This window comes from Triturus cristatus, chromosome 7 (genome assembly GCF_964204655.1).
Source record: "Triturus cristatus chromosome 7, aTriCri1.1, whole genome shotgun sequence".
Taxonomy (NCBI): domain Eukaryota; kingdom Metazoa; phylum Chordata; class Amphibia; order Caudata; family Salamandridae; genus Triturus; species Triturus cristatus.
In genome coordinates this window covers 1,120,443,556-1,120,461,960 of record NC_140590.1, presented here as the reverse complement: position 1 = coordinate 1,120,461,960, position 18,405 = coordinate 1,120,443,556, and the positions used below count along the sequence as shown (strand labels likewise).

Sequence of the window (18,405 nt, the reverse complement as noted above, 5' to 3'; positions counted from 1 at the left end):
TGTCCCCGTACGACTCGTATCGGGTCTTTTTACCGTACGAATCGTACAAGTGCCGTACGAACTGGCAATCACGATTCGCATGGTAAAAAGTCCATACGAACCGCACTGGGAATATTTCCCCACACGTCCTCGGGTCGGAAAATGTGTCCGACACGTCCTTGTACGATTCACCGTACAAACGTGAAAGGTGAAGTCCGACCGGGGAATCACGATCCATCCCGGGCGTCCGAATGTACAACCGTATGGTGAAAAGACCGTCCGCACCGAACTCCCATAACAACCATGGAGACGTCCAAACAGGTGCCCGGTACGTGCTGTACCCCCCCCAGCCCCCGTAGGTACGTGCCGACCCCCCCCCCAGCCCCCGTAGGTACGCGCCGACCCCCCCTGTGTGCACACCCGTGTACGGTGCGTACCCCCCGTGTACGTTCGAGTCGTACCCCCCCGTGTTCGTTCGAATCGTACCCCCACCCGTGTATGTACGGTGCGTACCCCCCTTGTACGTTCGAGTCGTACCCCCCCGTGTACGTTCGAGTCGAACCCCCCCGTGTACGTTCGAGTCGTACCCCCACCCGTGTATGTACGGTGCGTACCCCCCCGTGTACGTTCGAGTCGTACCCCCCCGTGTACGTTTGAGTCGAACCCCCCCCGTGTAAGTTCGAGTCGTACCCCCACCCGTGTATGTACGGTGCGTACCCCCCGTGTACGTTCGAGTCGTACCCCCCCGTGTACGTTCGAGTCGAACCCCCCCGTGTACGTTCGAGTCATACCCCCACCCGTGTATGTACGGTGCGTACCCCCAGCGCGCCGTACATACATGGGTGGGGGTTCGACTCGAACGTACACGGGGGGGTACGACTCAAACGTACACGGGGGGGTACGCACCGTAGATACACGGGTGGGGGTACGACTCGAACGTACACGGGGGGGTACGACTCGAACGTACACGGGGGGGTACGCACCGTACACGGGTGTGCACACAGGGGGGGTCGGCGCGTACCTACGGGGGCTGGGGGGGGTCGGCGCGTACCTACGGGGGCTGGGGGGGGTCGGCGCGTACCTACGGGGGCTGGGGGGGGTCGGCGCATACCTACGGGGGCTGGGGGGGGTACGGTGCGTACCGGGCCACCTACTCTGGTCGATTCGCGCCGTACTTCGCTTTTGCGGCACTTTTTGGGTGCCGTGAAAATATTGCCGTCCGGACTGCTGTCGGTTCGAATCGTAATTCCTGGTTCGTGAAACGCTGCCTGAAAGCGTCCCGACGTCACGTCGCAGCATTCCCGGATCACATTCGTATGTATATTTTCGTCAGTCGGTGTTTTTTACGATTCGTACGGAAATGGTGTTTCCGTGCGAATCGTAATTCCATGTTTGTAAAGTTTTACGACCGGGTACGAGTCGGACGGGGAATTCGCTCCGACCGACGGTTCGTACGCGGTTTTTACCGGATCGTAATCGGCACCTGAATGTGTTGAGCGGTTAGTGCATCACTAATGCTGTTGAAAGGTAGCTCACTCAAAACTGTGTTTCAACCCTGATGCTTGGATGTAATAACAGTGAAAAAAGCACTTGAGTGCTGAGGAGGGACACCTGACAAGTCCCGGGGATTAGCTGGTGTGTAGAGGGAGCATCAGAGAAGAACCTGTCTGTGTTGCCCTGCGGGTGGGAGCCCGCACAAAGCAGTGCTCGGCAGGGGCTCCTCCAAACACCAGTGAACCACTCCAGCCCCCGCCTCATGCTAGCCATTGCCTCTCAGCGCTGAGGTATCACGCCCTTCCACCAGCTAGGGAGGAGGTAGCGCACCAGCACCAGAAACAAAGGCTGCGGTCCGAGATGGCTTCCCTAAGCCTCAGCTTCTTCTGCAAAAAGAGCATCAGCAGGAATGTGACAGTGGAGTGGAAGAACCTGATCACAGTGTGCAGGTAAATCCTGGGGCAGGGTTGGCTGCGGGGCAGCGGGCAGTGTGGGGCACACAGCTGTGGGTGGGCAGCAGAGGCTACCGTGACTGCTCGCAGCAGTGCTCCCTTCTTCTTCTCAGAAGTGCCCCTCTGTCTGGAGATGACTTCATGTTTGCGCCCTTCTATCTGTACAGATTGATGTGAACAGGCTTTACCATAACCCAGAGTCTGAGGGGTAATGTCACCCGAGCTTGCAAGCTTCTGGTGCTTGCCATGGCAGAATGTGCAGGGGCATGAGGGACGTGTAGAGGTATTATGAGTAAGAGTGTGAGTTGAAGGTGCGTACAGAGTGAGGAGTATGAGGGACGTGTAGCGGCAGTGTGAGTGCTAGGGGCCGGTGCATGGAGTGTGAGCAGGTGTAGAGGCAGTGTGCGAGGGGCAGGTGCATGCAGTGTGAGGGAAACGTAGAGGCAGTTTGTGGCAGGTGTGCGAGGGGCAGGTGCATGCAGTGTGAGGGAAACATAAAGGCTGTTTGTGGCAGGTGTGTGAGGGCAGTTGCATGCAGTGTGAGGGAGATGTAAAGGCAGTGTGAGCTGGTGTGAGAGGGCAGGTACATGCAGTGTGAGGGAGATGTGGAGGCAGTGTGAGCAGGTGTGCGAGGGGCAGGTGCATGTAGTGTGAGGGAGGTGTAGAGGCAGTGTGAGCAGGTGTGCAAGGGGCAGGTGCATGCAGTGTGAGGGAGGTGTAGAGGCAGTGTGAACAGGTGTGTGAGGGGCAGGTGCATGCAGTGTGAGGGAGGTGTAGAGGCAGTGTGAACAGGTGTGTGAGGGGCAGGTGCATGCAGTATGAGGGAGGTATAGAGGCAGTGTGTTTAAGGAGTTAGGGGCAGGTAGAGGCAGTACGAGGGTGTGTGACAAGGGTATACAGAGAGAAGCATGAGTAGAGGCAGTGTAGGTAGTGGTGCTTAGGGTATGTATGGAGATAATGTGGGAAAGTGTGTGGGACATCTGCAGAAACAGCAGTTGTGAGGAGCATGTGTAAATGTGTGTAAGAGACTGGAGTGTACAAAGGGCACAGCTTCCAGGAGCCTCCAGATCCTTCAGTGGCCCTCATTCAGCCAAGGCCAATGATTATCTGTGCGATATGGGAGACTAAGTGGGCCTTCTTCGCATTCTGCAGGGTTTGCTCTCATTGTGTGTTACTCTGCTGACAGTATGGAGTGTGAGATCTGAAATGCTCAGCATGCTCAAAGCAAGAGGGTGCATGTGTGAAGACTGCATATGTGTTAGGGGGCATGAGTGAAGACTGCATGTGTGTCAGGGGGGCATGTGTGAAGACTGCAGGTGTATCAGGGGGCATGTGTGAAGATTGCATGTGTCAGGGGGCATGCGTGAAGACTGCATTTGTGTCGGGGGCATGTGTAAAGACTGCATGTGTGTCAGGGGGCATGTGTAAAAACTGCATGTGTGTCTGGAGGGCATGTTGAGAGACTGCATGTGTGTCTGGGGGCATGTCGAGAGACTGCATGTGTGTCTGGGGGGCATGTAGAGAGACTGCATGTGTATCAGGGGCAAGTGTGCAGAGAAAAACTTGTTGCGTATTGCAGTTGAGGTATTGTACAGTAATTTCTATTCCGGTACACATTGCATTTAGGAGTTTTCACAGCTAACGGCACTACTCTGGTTTTTGTACAATAAACTTCGGCAGGCTTACTGATCGACATGTGGATTTTGGTTCTGTAAGAATCAACATCCGCACATTAGTATCTGGTAAGGGGACAAACGCGTAATTGAGAGGGATATGTCAGACCTGATACATATCAACCCAGCATTGTTGGATATTATTGAGTAGAATAAATATCAGCCCAGCCACCTGGCCAGGTGGAGTGAGGGGCATCTGAGGTGCACTTATGAAAACAGAAAAACTAGCGTACAATGGAATTTCTGCATTTGCAAGTTTGTTGCTTACAGGGTTTTCACTGTTTCTTGGTGATGCGCCTGCAGAAGTGTCCTCCACAGGCTGCGTTCCATTGTGGAAACGCATACATTTGCTGTGGTAGAAAGCAGGAGTATTTATTTTATTTTGTCCATTAGTTGACTGGAGTAGATACCTGTCCTAACAGAAGTTGTGTGCATAGTTGGAAATGCAGTGCCAAAGACCAGAACACAGCATTGCTCGGTAACTCAAAGAAATTGTGGTGATAGAAGCCAGGTGGGTGACCTCCAGATACATGCTCTACAAGACAAACAACGTAATAAGGGCATTCTGGCTAACCAATGAGCATTGTAGTATTCTCATATCCTTTAATGGACCCCTAAAGAACTTTATGTGTGGGAGGTGTTGGTAGACGTGTTGACTAAGATTGTCATTAGGTATATATTTATGCAATGCAGTATTTGTGGGAAGAGGAGAGAGATTATTCTGGCATTATCATTCTTGAACCAGGTGGACATGATTTGAGTTTTTCAACTAAGTGAGGGAGGTGATGGATTGAAGCTAGAATAAATGTTTCAATGAAGTGGCAGAGAGCTTGAAATATATGAATTTAGGAGGAGCAAAGGGGGATTTGAGTAAGCAGGTAAAGGTTGGCTGAGTGTAATGGAAGGCATTGCCTCATAGATTGTGAGGGGTAGGATGGAGATGTACTGTTCATGGCTTGAGACACCAGGCTGGATTCTTTTTACTGTACCATGCAAGTGATTTGTCTGCCATCTGTCCACTTACTTGATGTTGGTGTGATGAGGATTGTGTGTGTCTTGGCAGACGTTGAAGATTCATGTTGAAATAATGTATAATTTGATTAGGGAGAAAAAAATGAATATGTGAAAATTCCACCAGTTGGGAATTGTGGTGGTCCAGCCTACTGGAGACCACTATATTTATCAGTAGCAAATTAGCATAAAAAAGGAGATATTGGAAAATGTTCTCGTTATTGAGCAGTGAAGGTATGACTCTGTTAAGGTTCTTGTAGAGAATGATGCCAGTCTCTATTTGACGTTAAATTGTACTCCAAGGTTCCTGGATGTTGTCAAGATGTCAGTCAAGTGCATAGGAGGCTGATCTAGCTGGGAAGTAGAGGATCTTGGTGGAGTTGAGCACTAGGTAGGAGAGTGCTTTTTATGTAAAGTAGTAAAGACAAGGGCTTTATAGGAAGAAAAGCAGAAACATGTGGATATTTGTTGCCTATAGATGTGATATGAAACTAATTTCAGTAATGACTTAACCAAAGGAGAGATCGTTCATGGATGCCAGCTGGGTTATTGCGCCTGCTGCGGAGGTGCTGATACAACCGCAGATTGGAATCCGGCCAACTTGCCATTCTGTGGTGGCCCACGAAGCACCAAAGTGCTTTTATGCTAACATCAGCTCTCAGCCTTGAGATACCGTTCTGTTGGCGCTATATAAATGGTTTAAAAGTTAGTGGTTGTCTGCCACAGGATCAGTTTCTGACCTGGAAGTTGTGGAAAGTGCCCCAGGGCTGTGTTTTCTCGGCTCTTTCTAGCTAAGATGATGGATGGTGCCAGTGGGGGAGGGGGTGGCGCTGAAGATGCCTCCAGCCCCTGGAGTCATCAGGTAGCTAGCTGCAGGAGAGATAAGAAATGGAGCGACGTCCGCGCAGCGCACAAAGGCGGTGGATGAAGACTTTCCCCCGGGTACCCCGGTGGGAGGCGGGTGGGGGGAGGGAAGGTCAGTCGCTGGTGAGGGTGTGCAGTAGCTGTTCTGGGAGGTCTGGGCACAGCAGCATCCCTCCAGGCCAAGCTCCGGAGACAGTAGCTTCTCTTGGACCAGCTGCTGGTAATGGATGGATGGGCAGAGGGGAGGCGGTGTGGGAGGGGAAGATGAAAGAGGCTGGGCATGGGCAGGGGAAGGAAGTCGAGACACAGAGTACACAGTGAAAGAGGGGAGAGGTAGGGGCGAGGGAGCTGAGAAGAGGAGGAACGTAGGAAGAAGTGTTTGCGCAGGGGGGTTTTTAAAATAGGGGTGGCGTTGAGAGAAGAGGAAAACACAAAGAAATCTAAAATTCAAAAACAAAATAAAAGGATTGTGGATGCTAGTACGCCTGTCTTTTAAATTATTGCCTCCTAAGAAATAATGAGTCTAGGCTTTCAAAAAGTCATCATGCTAGCACTCTGTTGCCCAACTTAGCGCTCATGCATTCATCCATCCATTGACTCATTTGTGCATTCCCACCCTTATATAGCTACAGAAAGTTTCCAGACAGACTCCAACACTTATGCAAGATAAATTGAAAGAATAAACATAGGACAAACATGAGCTTTCAATAAATACAAATAAACCTATCTGCAGGTAGGCATCTTACAATGGTTTTGTGCATGGTGTTTGATAGTTTTGAAGTTCCTTCATGGCTGCCACCAGAGCTTTAAGAGGGCAGAGTAACTCTGAGTCTCAGACCTGGTAGTGGTTAAACGCTAACATAGAAATGGGTCCTCACTGGGGCCTTTAGGTATGCCCTTAACTTTACAGACAAAAACACTGATCGATTTCTGGGCAATTAATTTAAAACATGGTATTGTAATCGAAGTCAGCAACTTATTTCCCGTTTTTTAAATATTTTACATATTTTACTTTATCGTCCATTCACTACAAGTTTTTGTTATTTTTTATGTTATGTTTCTGTAGTTTTTTGAAGCATAATACTCTGTATATTGTAAACTTTGAGCTGAGTTGCATCCGTATGTTTATAATGGACTACGATTGATAGTTTTGCAGTCGAGGCTGAGGAAAGTGAGAGTTCCTCACAGGGGCTGTAAATGGGTGAAAAGGTGCTCACAATACATGGACATCCAATCCTTGGCCTCTCTGCAGAGAGCAAATATTATTAGTCACGTATGTCTGTTGCATAACTGTGATTCTTTGCAAACTTGTGTGAAGGAGATAAACAAAGGTCAAAATATGGGCAAATACAGTGCCTAGAGGTGAGTGGGGGCTATTTGTATGTGTGTGCTGGGATGGTAAAGTGATGGAGACTGAAGAAGTATACAATCAGAGTAGAGTGAAAGGATGGTGTTGAAGAGGAAAGAGATAGGGTGTAAGATGTGCACATGGGGATTTCTAAAGATTTGAAGAGAAAAAGGGCACAAGTGTCTAACAGACTGCATAGGAATGAGTTGTGAAAGGAAGATCAGTCAGACCCATAATTTCCAAGGCCACTCTCCTTTACGAAACTCCACCTCATTTTTCACCACATTTTAAGCCCTGGCCACCACGAACCAATGTGTTGACCATCTTCGAATGGTAATACAGTGTAATTATGGATAATACCATACCATGACGGCCGCCTGGACTAAAGGCTGTGGCTTCGCAGAATGCGGTGCACTGCAGATTAAATAAATGGCAGGCAAGCAGCCTTCAGCGCTCTCTGGGGAGCTATAGTGTGCTCTAAAGACAATTACAATAAAAGGGTGAGAAGGAAAGAAACCATTGGAAAAATTGGAAAACTGAACAACTGGCCCACCAGTCCTGTCGCTGAAGTGCTCTTATTTTCAAGTGGATGTGCCTATGATCAGAAAAGTGCTGGGACTCATTTGGTACCAAAGCCAGTGTCTGAAATCAGCGACCCATTTCCCCACACTGAATGGCATCATGGCTACAAACAGAGAACTTCAGCCATTGGCTCTCTTGCACTGGTTTTATGGCTCTGGAAGTGGCAGTATTTTTCTGATCTAATTTCTTTCCTTCTCCTATTTTCTAAATGTGTATTTATATACATCTCTCTCTCTCTCTCTCTTTCTCTCTCTCTCTCTCTCTCTCTCTCTCTCTCTCTCTCTCTCTCTCCATATATATATATATATATATATATATATATATTATTTAATTTTTTTCACTAAAAAAAACATAGGTCTCAGGGAGGTTATAGTTAGAAATTAGCATTTAAATAACCTTTGAAATTCACTAAATAAACCATAGGTTTCAGGGATGTTATAGTTAGAAATTAGCATTTAAAAAACATTTGAAACTCACTGAAAAAACCATAGGTTTCAGGCACATTATAGTTAGAAATTAGCATTTAATAAACCTTAGAAATTCACTGAAAAAACCATAGGTTTCAGGGATGTTATAGTTAGTTGGACATTTTACTCGTACAAAACCAGAGAAATTTGTCCGTTATACTTAATAGAGGTAACTATAACTTGCGCACCGCAAAGCACTGATGATGATGTCACATATTAAATCACTTATAACATGGTCATTGACATCACTGATGACATCACTGATGACATCATCCATGTGATAATCTGATGCACCTCCTCAAACCCTAATAAAATCTTTGATACACCCACTCCAAAATACAGACTACAATATCAAAACCATAGACACTCCAACACCAATACATACATACCCACTCACTGATTCTTAGGTCTACATACCAATCTACTCACTCACCCATACAGTCACTCATACTTTCAGTCACTCATCAGTACAGGACTATCATATGCACTCATACACCTATATAGACACTCACACACTGCCAATCACCCATAGAGTTACTCAGACACCTAGTCAGTCATGCAAATAATTAATCACACTCCCATTTACTCACCTATACAGTTATACACACACCACCTCACTTACTCAAACAGATATTAACACATACTTATGCTCTTATACAATTACTGATACAAGCACACATCCATACAGACACTCTCACATTCACTCACTCTCACTTATAGTCATTTATATATTCCAACACTCACGTATACTACCTTTCACATATGTAATTACTCACACATGTACCACTGAGACATTCATTTACTCACCAACACACCCATACACATACTCACCTACTCATACAGTCCATCACAGATGCACTCTTGAATCCATACACCCAGTTGATCACCCACTCACACATCTATGCACAGATTCACCCGCCACCCACACAAAGACTCAGGCACCCATACATATACTTAGACAACCAATCAATTACCCATATAGACACTCATGTAGCTATTCACCAACCCATGCAGCCGCTTATACACCAACTGACAGACTGATACAGACATTTACACACTTTACTCACTAACCCATGCATTCAGTAACATACGCTTATACAATCAGTCATGCACCTACTAAATCATCCATTCAGACACTTATACACCCACTCATTCTTCAATACACCTTAGCATATATATATATATATATATATATATATATATATATATATATATATATATATATATATATATAACATATTTAAACTTTAAAGAAACACACATTCACTGGATTATGTCATCAGTGATGTCATATGTGATGGCATCAGTGATGTCATCAGTGATGTCACTGACCATGTCATGAGTGATGTAGTATGTGACGTCATCAGCAGTGAATTGCGGGGGTGTGAGTTATAGTTAGCTCTACTACCTATAATTGCCAAATTTCTTTGGTTTTGTATGAGTGAAATATCCAACTAACTATAGCGTCCCTAAAACCTATGGCATTTCGATGGTACAACCACCTTGCTCACAAAGCGTAGACACCATTACAAAGTTACTTTATACTGCCATGGGTACCACGCACATAGGCACAGGTTGAAAAGAAATACTTCCATTTTCTTTGTTCTCTTATTAAATACAAAACAAAATTGCATAACTTATACACATATGCTACCTGTGCAATTACTGTATATTCCTTCTTTATAAAATTATCGAAATTGATTTTATACATTATATAAAATAGAAATTGAAATACATTTTACTAAAGACAGGATTTATGTCACACACACATATATATATAGAGAGAGAGAGACAAAGAGAGAGAGATAATATATAGACATATAGATATAGATTCATATAGATATAGGGATAGATATATATTTTTGTAAAATTTGGTAGAATACCTTACAGCTGTTTTTCTATATCGCTTTAGAAAATTGAGATGGAGCTTCACTGATGTGCTCTTCTGACGGCCCAATGGAGTGAGAAATTTCTACAGTTTGGCAATTTGACTGCCCACCAGATTCAGAATCAAATGGACAGTTTTCACTGTCTCTAACCACCAAGTAAAGCTTGGTAATAAGTGGCAGTGACAACTGCAAAATGACCCCCATAGCATAGGAGACAACTCCCAACATGTGGTAGACAAAATTTTGCTTTGAGATTTCTTTTTTGAAAAAACTAAAACATGTAAAAAGTTTAATGAAGGGTAACATAATTTTAATACTGTAACAGGGACTGCTGCCATAGCAGTTCTTGACAATGTTAAGAAATGCCTGCTGGGCTGACGGACACCTCTAAACCTGGTGGGCAGAGGACCCTCGCTATGGTAGGTGCAATGTAGTCTGTTATACCAATGGATTCACCTCTGTCCGCAAAATTCTGGCCCTTTGTGGAAGTGACTCTGTTCATCATTTCACTTATAAACAGAATAAAAATAATGTAATTAAAATAATATGTTGTGCATCTAAACAAGATTGATGTCAAGTACTGCATCATCCAGTGGCCTTTTCAAATGAGTGAGGTCTCTTGTAGCACATGAATACACACTCATTGGACAAGAGCTCAAGAGATCCTCACTCTAGTTGTGGACTGACTATCCAGTAGAAGGGCCATTTTTTAGAGTTTGTGATGCAGCGCTGTGCAGCTAATCACCTTGCTGCGCCACACCAGAGGTAAAGGGTGGAAACGCACAGTATTCATCCAATACAGCGCAATTCTATCCTAACCCATTGTACTGGTGCTGTTTTGTCTGCCAAGCGCCAATGCTGGCACCTTTCCACCATGGTGCTAGGGTGCCTTTGTTGCATGCAGAGGAGTTTTTGTGCACCTACCTACACACAAACAATCCTGAGAGTTTTTTCATCAACAGAATTACACCGAGTTTGGAAGGAAGGTAGATTTTGATTCACAGATCATGCTTTCAGTTATCCGGTGTAAGTCTGTTAAGTAGTTGTTGTGAAAATTAAGGAAATTCTAATTTGTTTATCAGTGATTGCGACTAATTCACGACAATTTCATGATTAATCACAAATCCTTAAGCCAACAGTCGAGGATCCAATCACAGACCCACTCAAAACTCATACACCCATTCAAAGAGCCACTGAGTCATTTATTAATCCTCTGACAGACCTACTCAAACACTCGCAAGTCTAGTTACAGACCCACTCTGAGACTGACGCTCCCACTCACAAATGTGCTCAGACACTCATGAATCCACTTGCAGATCCTCTGAGACACTTATAAACCCAGTTCAGATCCACTCAGACACTCATGCACCCATTTTTCCGTCCAGTAGGTCGAGCTGCAGGCATGTCTTAAGACTCAATGGGAATTAACATGGGAAACATACTTTTCGGAACCTTCCTTTTTCTCAGCCCCTGCTTGATGAAACGCCCCAAGAAATAAGAATAATAAAGTGTGGTCTAATAGAGTACATCAATTGCTCCTCTATGTTTAATACTGAATACTTTCAGATTCTTGGTCTCTTAATCAGTGAGATTTAAAGTATGAAAGAGAAAAATGTCAGAATTCAAAGTTTGTTAAGGCCTGTTGAGATGCTGGATAGGGGAAAGGGTGCTAATGGTGCTTTGGTGAACCTCTCACAAAGTACATACAGAAAGGAAGAGGACCAAAGAGTATCATGTTTAATGAAAGAGCAGCAACAGTGTAATGATATGTTATGCTGCAAGGAATAGGTCTGTGTGTCCCACTTTGGGAACTGCTTCTCTGATGGGAATACATTTTGAAAGCCACACTTCATATGAAAATAATTCTTCAAATGAAGTGTAAGGAAAACAAAGATTGTGTCTGTTTTATAATAGATTTACCAAGTAAGGATTTCTATCAATGACCCTGATCTCTTAATATTTCCATTTGCAGGGTGGTCACAGTGGAGGCTTCTTGGTAAAATAAACCTTTCTTTTAACCATATTTCCAAAATTATCTATGTCTGTGAAGTGACATTGATTCTAACTTGTTCCTTTACTTTTCCTTCTGCAGAGCTTATGAGTGCCGGTAAAAAACCTTTATTTTACTATGTGTATTACAATGCACTGTTTAAGGTAGCATCCATTTTCACTGGTTTAAATCCAGAGCTGGAGCGGGTATTGTTTTCACTTTGCTGAGCTCTGTTCACAGTACCACTTGATTGAAGAAAAACACATTTCAATACAGCCTGTATGAATTAATGTCACTGGATCCATGGGATGTGATGTGACACAGTTCTGGACTTTAACAATTCAGAGCAAGAAGCAATCCCCTCACCCAATCCACAATAATCTACATTTAGTGTAAACTTTGTGGTCTCCTTGAAGATTACTCCAAACTTACTTTAGATGCATTTCCCAAGCACATGCTAATATTGAGGTGATATGTTCATAGTGTTGATAGAGTATTGTTTTTCATCTGCAATGAGCTTCGCTGTTACTAGTGGTTTTATTCACCTTGAATATAAACACTGCTTCCACATTTACAAAGTCAACTATTGTATACCTTCATTATAATGAACTGGTTGCACCCAATGTGTATGTACCATTGAATTTGTATAGATACGTTTTATATTCTAAGAATTCTTTGCCACGGAAAAAAAGATTACAGCCCTTTTCAGCCATGTGGCTCAGTGCACAGATGTTCTAAGGTGGAGCCAGAAAATATATGTGCCACTGTGGAATATTTGTGTGGAGAACAGCAGGTGTTGATGAAACATCAGTCTGTGGAACTAATTAGGAGTAATATGGTACTGGAATGGATTTAGCACGTGGTAAATTCACGTCATAGCACCATTACAAAGTAGTAAAATCAGTTTAGATCCATGGCATGGGTAATAACGATTTGAGGACAATTTGTTTAGTTATAACATCATATGGAAGTCGCAACTGCATGGGTTATTTCTCTGACCAGGTGGTAAATGTATGCAGGGGCTCACACATGGGATGGGAAGTGGTTGAAGGTGGTGGGTAGATTGGGTGGGATTTTTTTTCTAACAAGGGACAACATGTATGTTTCCCCTCATAGAGAAAAAGGGGAATGTGACTTGGCTACTACAGAAAAATTCTCATGATATTTTTCAGGTCAGTTTTACATGCTGCAAAAATCAGGTCAAGCTCTTCCACATCGGGTAACACTAAATGTGGGAAAACCTAACCTGTTTTAATATGGTGGAGCAAAATTAATGAATAAAAGCATGCATTAAATGTGTTCCTCCTTACTTGTATTCAGGTCCGATGTCTCTTAACTTTTAAGCAACTTTGAGTACTACATAACCATTAGGTTTTCAGGCCTTTCAGAGAGGATCTGGGCAGCAGACATAGCCCAAATGTCAATTGTTATGTATTTTGTAAATTAATTGGATATTTTAAACAGGATTACATAGCAATTGTGATATATTTAAAAAAAAAAACAATTTAAATAGAAACAAGTCTTTTGAGTGTAACCCTGGGCGTAGTGGGCGTAGTGGGGCTACGTGGAGCATCGCGTAGTGTGGCCAAATCTATGCACACTCACGTGCTCCGCGTAGCCCCACTACGCGCCGCCTGCCTCCCGCCCGCCCTCCTTTTAAAATAAGTTAAACTATGATAAAAAAATAAAATAAAATGCCTTACCTGCAGCACGGCGTCCCGGGGCTCCCTCTTCCTCGTTGACAACTTCTTTTCTCGCAAGAAATGCGCATGCGCGGGCGTCCGCGCATGCGCATTTGTGAAAAGAAGTTGTCGTCAACGAAGAAGACGGAGCCCCCGGACGCTGCGCAGGTAAGGCATTTTTATTTTATTTTTTTATCATAGTTTACCTGATTTTAAAAGGAGGGCGGGCGGGAGGCGGGCAGCGGGCAGCACGCAGGCAGCGCTACGAACACTCCGTGGGCGAAGCGGAGAACTACGCCCGGGCTTATTTGAGTGCAGTTATTTCAGTATAGCATTGTAGGGTTTGGTTTGTCTTTAGTAAAACGTGATGTAAATGTTTAAATATGATGTTCAGAAGGCGGCGTTTCAGTGAATGCTGTTGTTTTGCTGTTTTAAGATGTGCATTGTGAATTGTAAAGCAAGACGTTTTGGAAATGCATTCAAGGAGGAACAGCTAACAATGGGCCTTAAGAGCAATTGGAAATTTCAGGGCTTTTATGAAGACTCAAATTTAAAAAAGTACTGTAGTAAAGTTTAGAAGTGTGGATTAGACAGTAATTGTCTAAAATCACTGGTATGCTAACAGTTGAGGGGAAAAAAATCATAGACAAGCCTGCAGTTGGATACAATCAATACTTCAAGGAGTTTTGGTATACCTGAAATAATGGGAAAAAAGTATGTGTTTGACATCACCCTTATGATAAAAAATATTTTAAAACTACTGCGTTTTGTGCAATAAAAGCAAGAAAAACTAGCTAAATTTTCTCTAAAGAGCATCAAAATGGTTTGGTATGGGAGTGTTAGAATACACACACAGACACACACACGTACAACAATTTAAATGCTGGTTGACGAAGGAGGCATTGAGAACTGACTGATGCTGAGATTGTTGGTGTTTCATTGAGTAGTTTCTTTAGGTATGTATGTACTTCTATTATTTCACACAAATCAATTATTTGCTATTTTCTGTAATTTCCTTTTAGTAACGCCTGGCCGGGTATCTACATCACCTGGAAGATTCTGAACAGAATTGAATGTTAATTGCTTGATTCTTCTCTTTCCTGGCTCTTAATTCAAGGACTCAGCTTCCAGATTCAGATATGCGTGTGATTGACCAACATTCTACTGTGGTCCTGCTGTCTCATCTAAATAATGTGTAATAAAATAGCTAATGCATCCCACTTTCTCTGTGTCCCTGGTGTTGATTGGGTCCTCCGTGGCTTAGTGATGCTTTATAGGGTTAGAGAGCAAGATCTGAAAACACCAGACATCTATTGAGAACAGAGTACCCTTGCGATGCACCATATCTTGTATCACACTAAATGAGCATGTCCACTAGGCAACACCAGGTCATGTTTGACACCTGCTATTCTGACATTTTACTATTTTACTAGTATGTTAAGGTCCAAACCCATAGCGCCAATGATGCACAATGTTCTGAGCTACAAGGCCAGAAATGGATGGAAGTGTCACACACTACTTGGGGTACTTATGAATGCGATCTATAATGCTAGTTGGAAAATTGAACTTTGGTGTCAAAACGCAGTGCTGCGAAATGGGTTGAGCTGTTTCATCATCATCATAAGACTTTATTTCGATAATCCAAGATCATAAAAGTGCAAATACAAACAAAACCAATTGGTACTATAGATGCCATATACATACATCCCAAAATTTCCAAAGTGCAAAACATTATGCACTAAAGTCCCAATTTTTCACATAACCCATCAGCAGATTCTCTATTTCCACTAAACACGGGACACATCCTGCTGTTCCTGGGGTACCTTATACACTAGCCTGTGCAGATGTTTGAAAATAAAGTGTAGATTTAATTAGTGTCCTCACCAGGATCTTTTCCACCCAAATGGATGTGCAAATAGTAAATTCTAAAGACTTAGTAAATAACTGTGAATTCTAAAGACTTAGGGCCTCATTTATGGCATTTTGACAAAGGGCAGCGCAACAAAGCAGCTTGCTGCACTGCTCTACGCCAAAGTGAAAGTGCAGGCATGCACTGTATTTAAGCAATACAGTGCATTCCTGTCTTTTCTGCCTGCACTGGTGTCATTTTGGCAGCCTAGTGTCAACGTATGCACCGTTTGAACATGGTGAAAGGGGGCTTCCATTGCAGGCAGGATTGTTTTTGTGAAGGAAGAGTCACCTTCATGCACAAAAACAATCCTATGAGTCATTTTCTTGTTTCTATATGTGCTTCAGAATGCTGCACACATGGAAAGACTAAAGAATTAGGAGAAATTAACATATTTCTCCTGGTTACGCCTCATCTCGGGAGGACTCCGGATTTGAAGCTTTGACCGGTTTACATCAATTTGTAAATATGGGGCAGTGTCAAATTCCATGGGTGTTGCGCGAGAAAACCCTCTGGGTGCACTGTATGGTGACACAGAGATTTGAGTTGCATCCCCTCACTCATGATTTATGAGGCCACTCAAAACCATGCAGGGTGGCTTTGCATGGCTTCATAAATCTTTATGAGAGCCCTGCGTCATGCACTATAGGTGGTGCAAAAGTGACACAACGCTTTTCTAAATATGCACCTTAATGTGCAATTTTCAAATTTTTCAGTGCAAGTGTTAGAATAAAAGGGCTAGTACGTCTAACACCCACATATGGGTTCAAAGCAATAGACATGTGTATACATAACAAAGTAGCAGTGGGCCATATCCATTTGTGAGGGTTTTATCAAATTGGCTCTTTGGCTAGTGTATAACATGTACCTATACATCTGAGTTGAAACACTGCTAAAATATGTATGAATTAAAGATCTATCTTATATACATGGATAAATATCAGGGGTTAAATTTCATGATGAACTATCTACTTGCAGTTCAGATTAAATTAAGAGTGAAATGGAGAAGAACTCATCTGGTCCTTGTTACATAACTACCTTAACAATTCCTAGTTGGTTGCTTGGGTACACTTTGAACGACCAGATCCAGGCAACCATAAGGTATTTTGAAACAGCAAATACCACCGACCTAGAGGAATCTCTCCTTAAAATCCTAAGTGCCCCCAGGTGACGTCTAGGGCCAAGATTCTTACACAATGGCAATAGTCATTTTGTCCTCTGGGAACCATGAGCATGGAAATAAAATATATACATGTATGAGGTTTATTCTCCAATAGCCCTCCACATACTGGGCACTTTTTCCCCACACCTTGGTCACAGACCTACTTTGCACAGAAGACTCTCATTGGGAGGGACGGGTACCCTAATTGTACAAACAGTTTCTGAGCTGGGGGGGGGGGGGGGGGTTGAGTGTAATTTCATCACCTGTCCTTTCATACATAGGGAGCATTTTAAAGTTAGTAAATTCATTAGTTAAGATGCCTCTATTACTGCACATTGTCTCTGCAGAAATGTACTTACAATATGCTACTTTGATTGCCGTTTCCTAAATGACACCATTTCTCTTTCCCACCCCATACTTGCATGTTCTCGTAATTTTAGAGGTAATGATGGATTGCATTAGACATTGTTCTCACTTTGTAGTTCCCCATAAAAGGGCTTACTCATCGCCCTCAGGAAATGCATGCCTATAGTAAATGCATACCACCATCAAAGGGCGACCAGTACACTTTACAAAGTTATTGCAACAAATAAGGTTTTAAGGAAAGAGTGAAAAGCATTCAGCACAAGAGAGCCAAACAAAGAGAAAAACGACTGCAGTGGAGCAAACCTTGTGTGACTAAGGGCCTGATTTTGAATTCAGTGGCCAGGTTACTCCGCCACAAAGGAGATACATACCTGGTCTGTCTTATTGCGAGTGCATTAGATCCAAGGGTACTTGCAGTATGGTGGATGGGATATCCATCATGTTTGTGACGTAGTTGCCTGCCCACTAAATTCTAAACCAGATTTATCAAGGTTTAGCATCACCATAATGCTAAGCAAGAGGGTGCAAGGTTGACGCAGAACCTACATGAGATTTATCAAGCCACGCAAGGCCACATTGTGTACCGTGGAGTGGTTTAATAAATCTACAGTAACGCAACAGAGCCCAAATTTCTGTGTTGCATTACTCTGCCGCAGGAAGGAATTCCATGGGTGAAGCATGGGTGTTCCGATGCATCCATCCACGGATTTTAGCACATTCCCAGATTTACTATAAATGGTAGACCTGGAAATGTGTTGAAATACTACACCACCCCAGGTGAGGCGCAACGAGGAGAAATATCTTTATTTCTCCTCACTTTCCCTCTTTCTATATGTGCTGCATTCTGCAGCGCACACAGAAAGAGGAAAATGGCTCTCAAGATAGTTCTTGTGCAGGAAGGTGTCCCTTCCTGCACAAAAACAATCCTTCCTACAACGCAGGCACCCTTTTATCATGATGCAGAGGTGCCTGCATTGACGTTACGCAGCCAAAAGTGCCCCAGTGTTAGGGAAGAACAGGTATGTGGCATATACTGCTAAATATGGCACATTCCTGCCCTTTACCTTTCAGGCAGCACAGCAAGGTAGTTAGCTGTGGTGCGCTGCATAAGAAAGGTAAATATGGGCCTAAATGTATTGCTATTCACTATTTTGGGGTAATTTTGCTTTGACGTTTGCATTACTTGACGAGTGGAACAATAAATTAAATGGGCAGTACCTATTTGTAATTAGTAGAAAAATAGCATTTTCAACAACCAACAATTGAAGAAAAAGAGTAAAACACTGGTTAGTTGGTCCAAATGTCCAGGCAAAATGTAACCAGTGTTGCGTATATGTAATCGGAAAATAGTGGTACAAAATTACACTGTTGCCAATACACTCAATGCAATTAGTAGCCGAATGTGTGAAACTATGACTCTGAATACAAATAATTTTCAGTATTTATTGAAAGGGAATGAAAATGAAAACACATGAACCATTGTCCAGTTGGAGGCGCTAATCTTCAATAAGTCCATAATCACTATCACAGAAGCCAA

At 43.4% G+C, this 18,405-nt stretch overlaps 1 protein-coding gene across 1 annotated transcript in view; it reads left to right on the top strand.

Annotated features, from left to right (window-relative positions):
* Positions 1 to 11,876, top strand: part of LOC146811194 (uncharacterized) — a 172,658-nt gene extending 160,782 nt beyond the window's left edge. Inside the window, exon 17 of the mRNA XM_085618232.1 lies at positions 11,852 to 11,876. Within this exon, the coding sequence (XP_085474358.1) occupies positions 11,852 to 11,860 (9 nt within the window). The 3' untranslated portion in view covers positions 11,861 to 11,876. The remainder of the gene's footprint in view (positions 1 to 11,851) is intronic.
* The last annotated feature ends 6,529 nt before the right edge of the window (positions 11,877 to 18,405 follow it).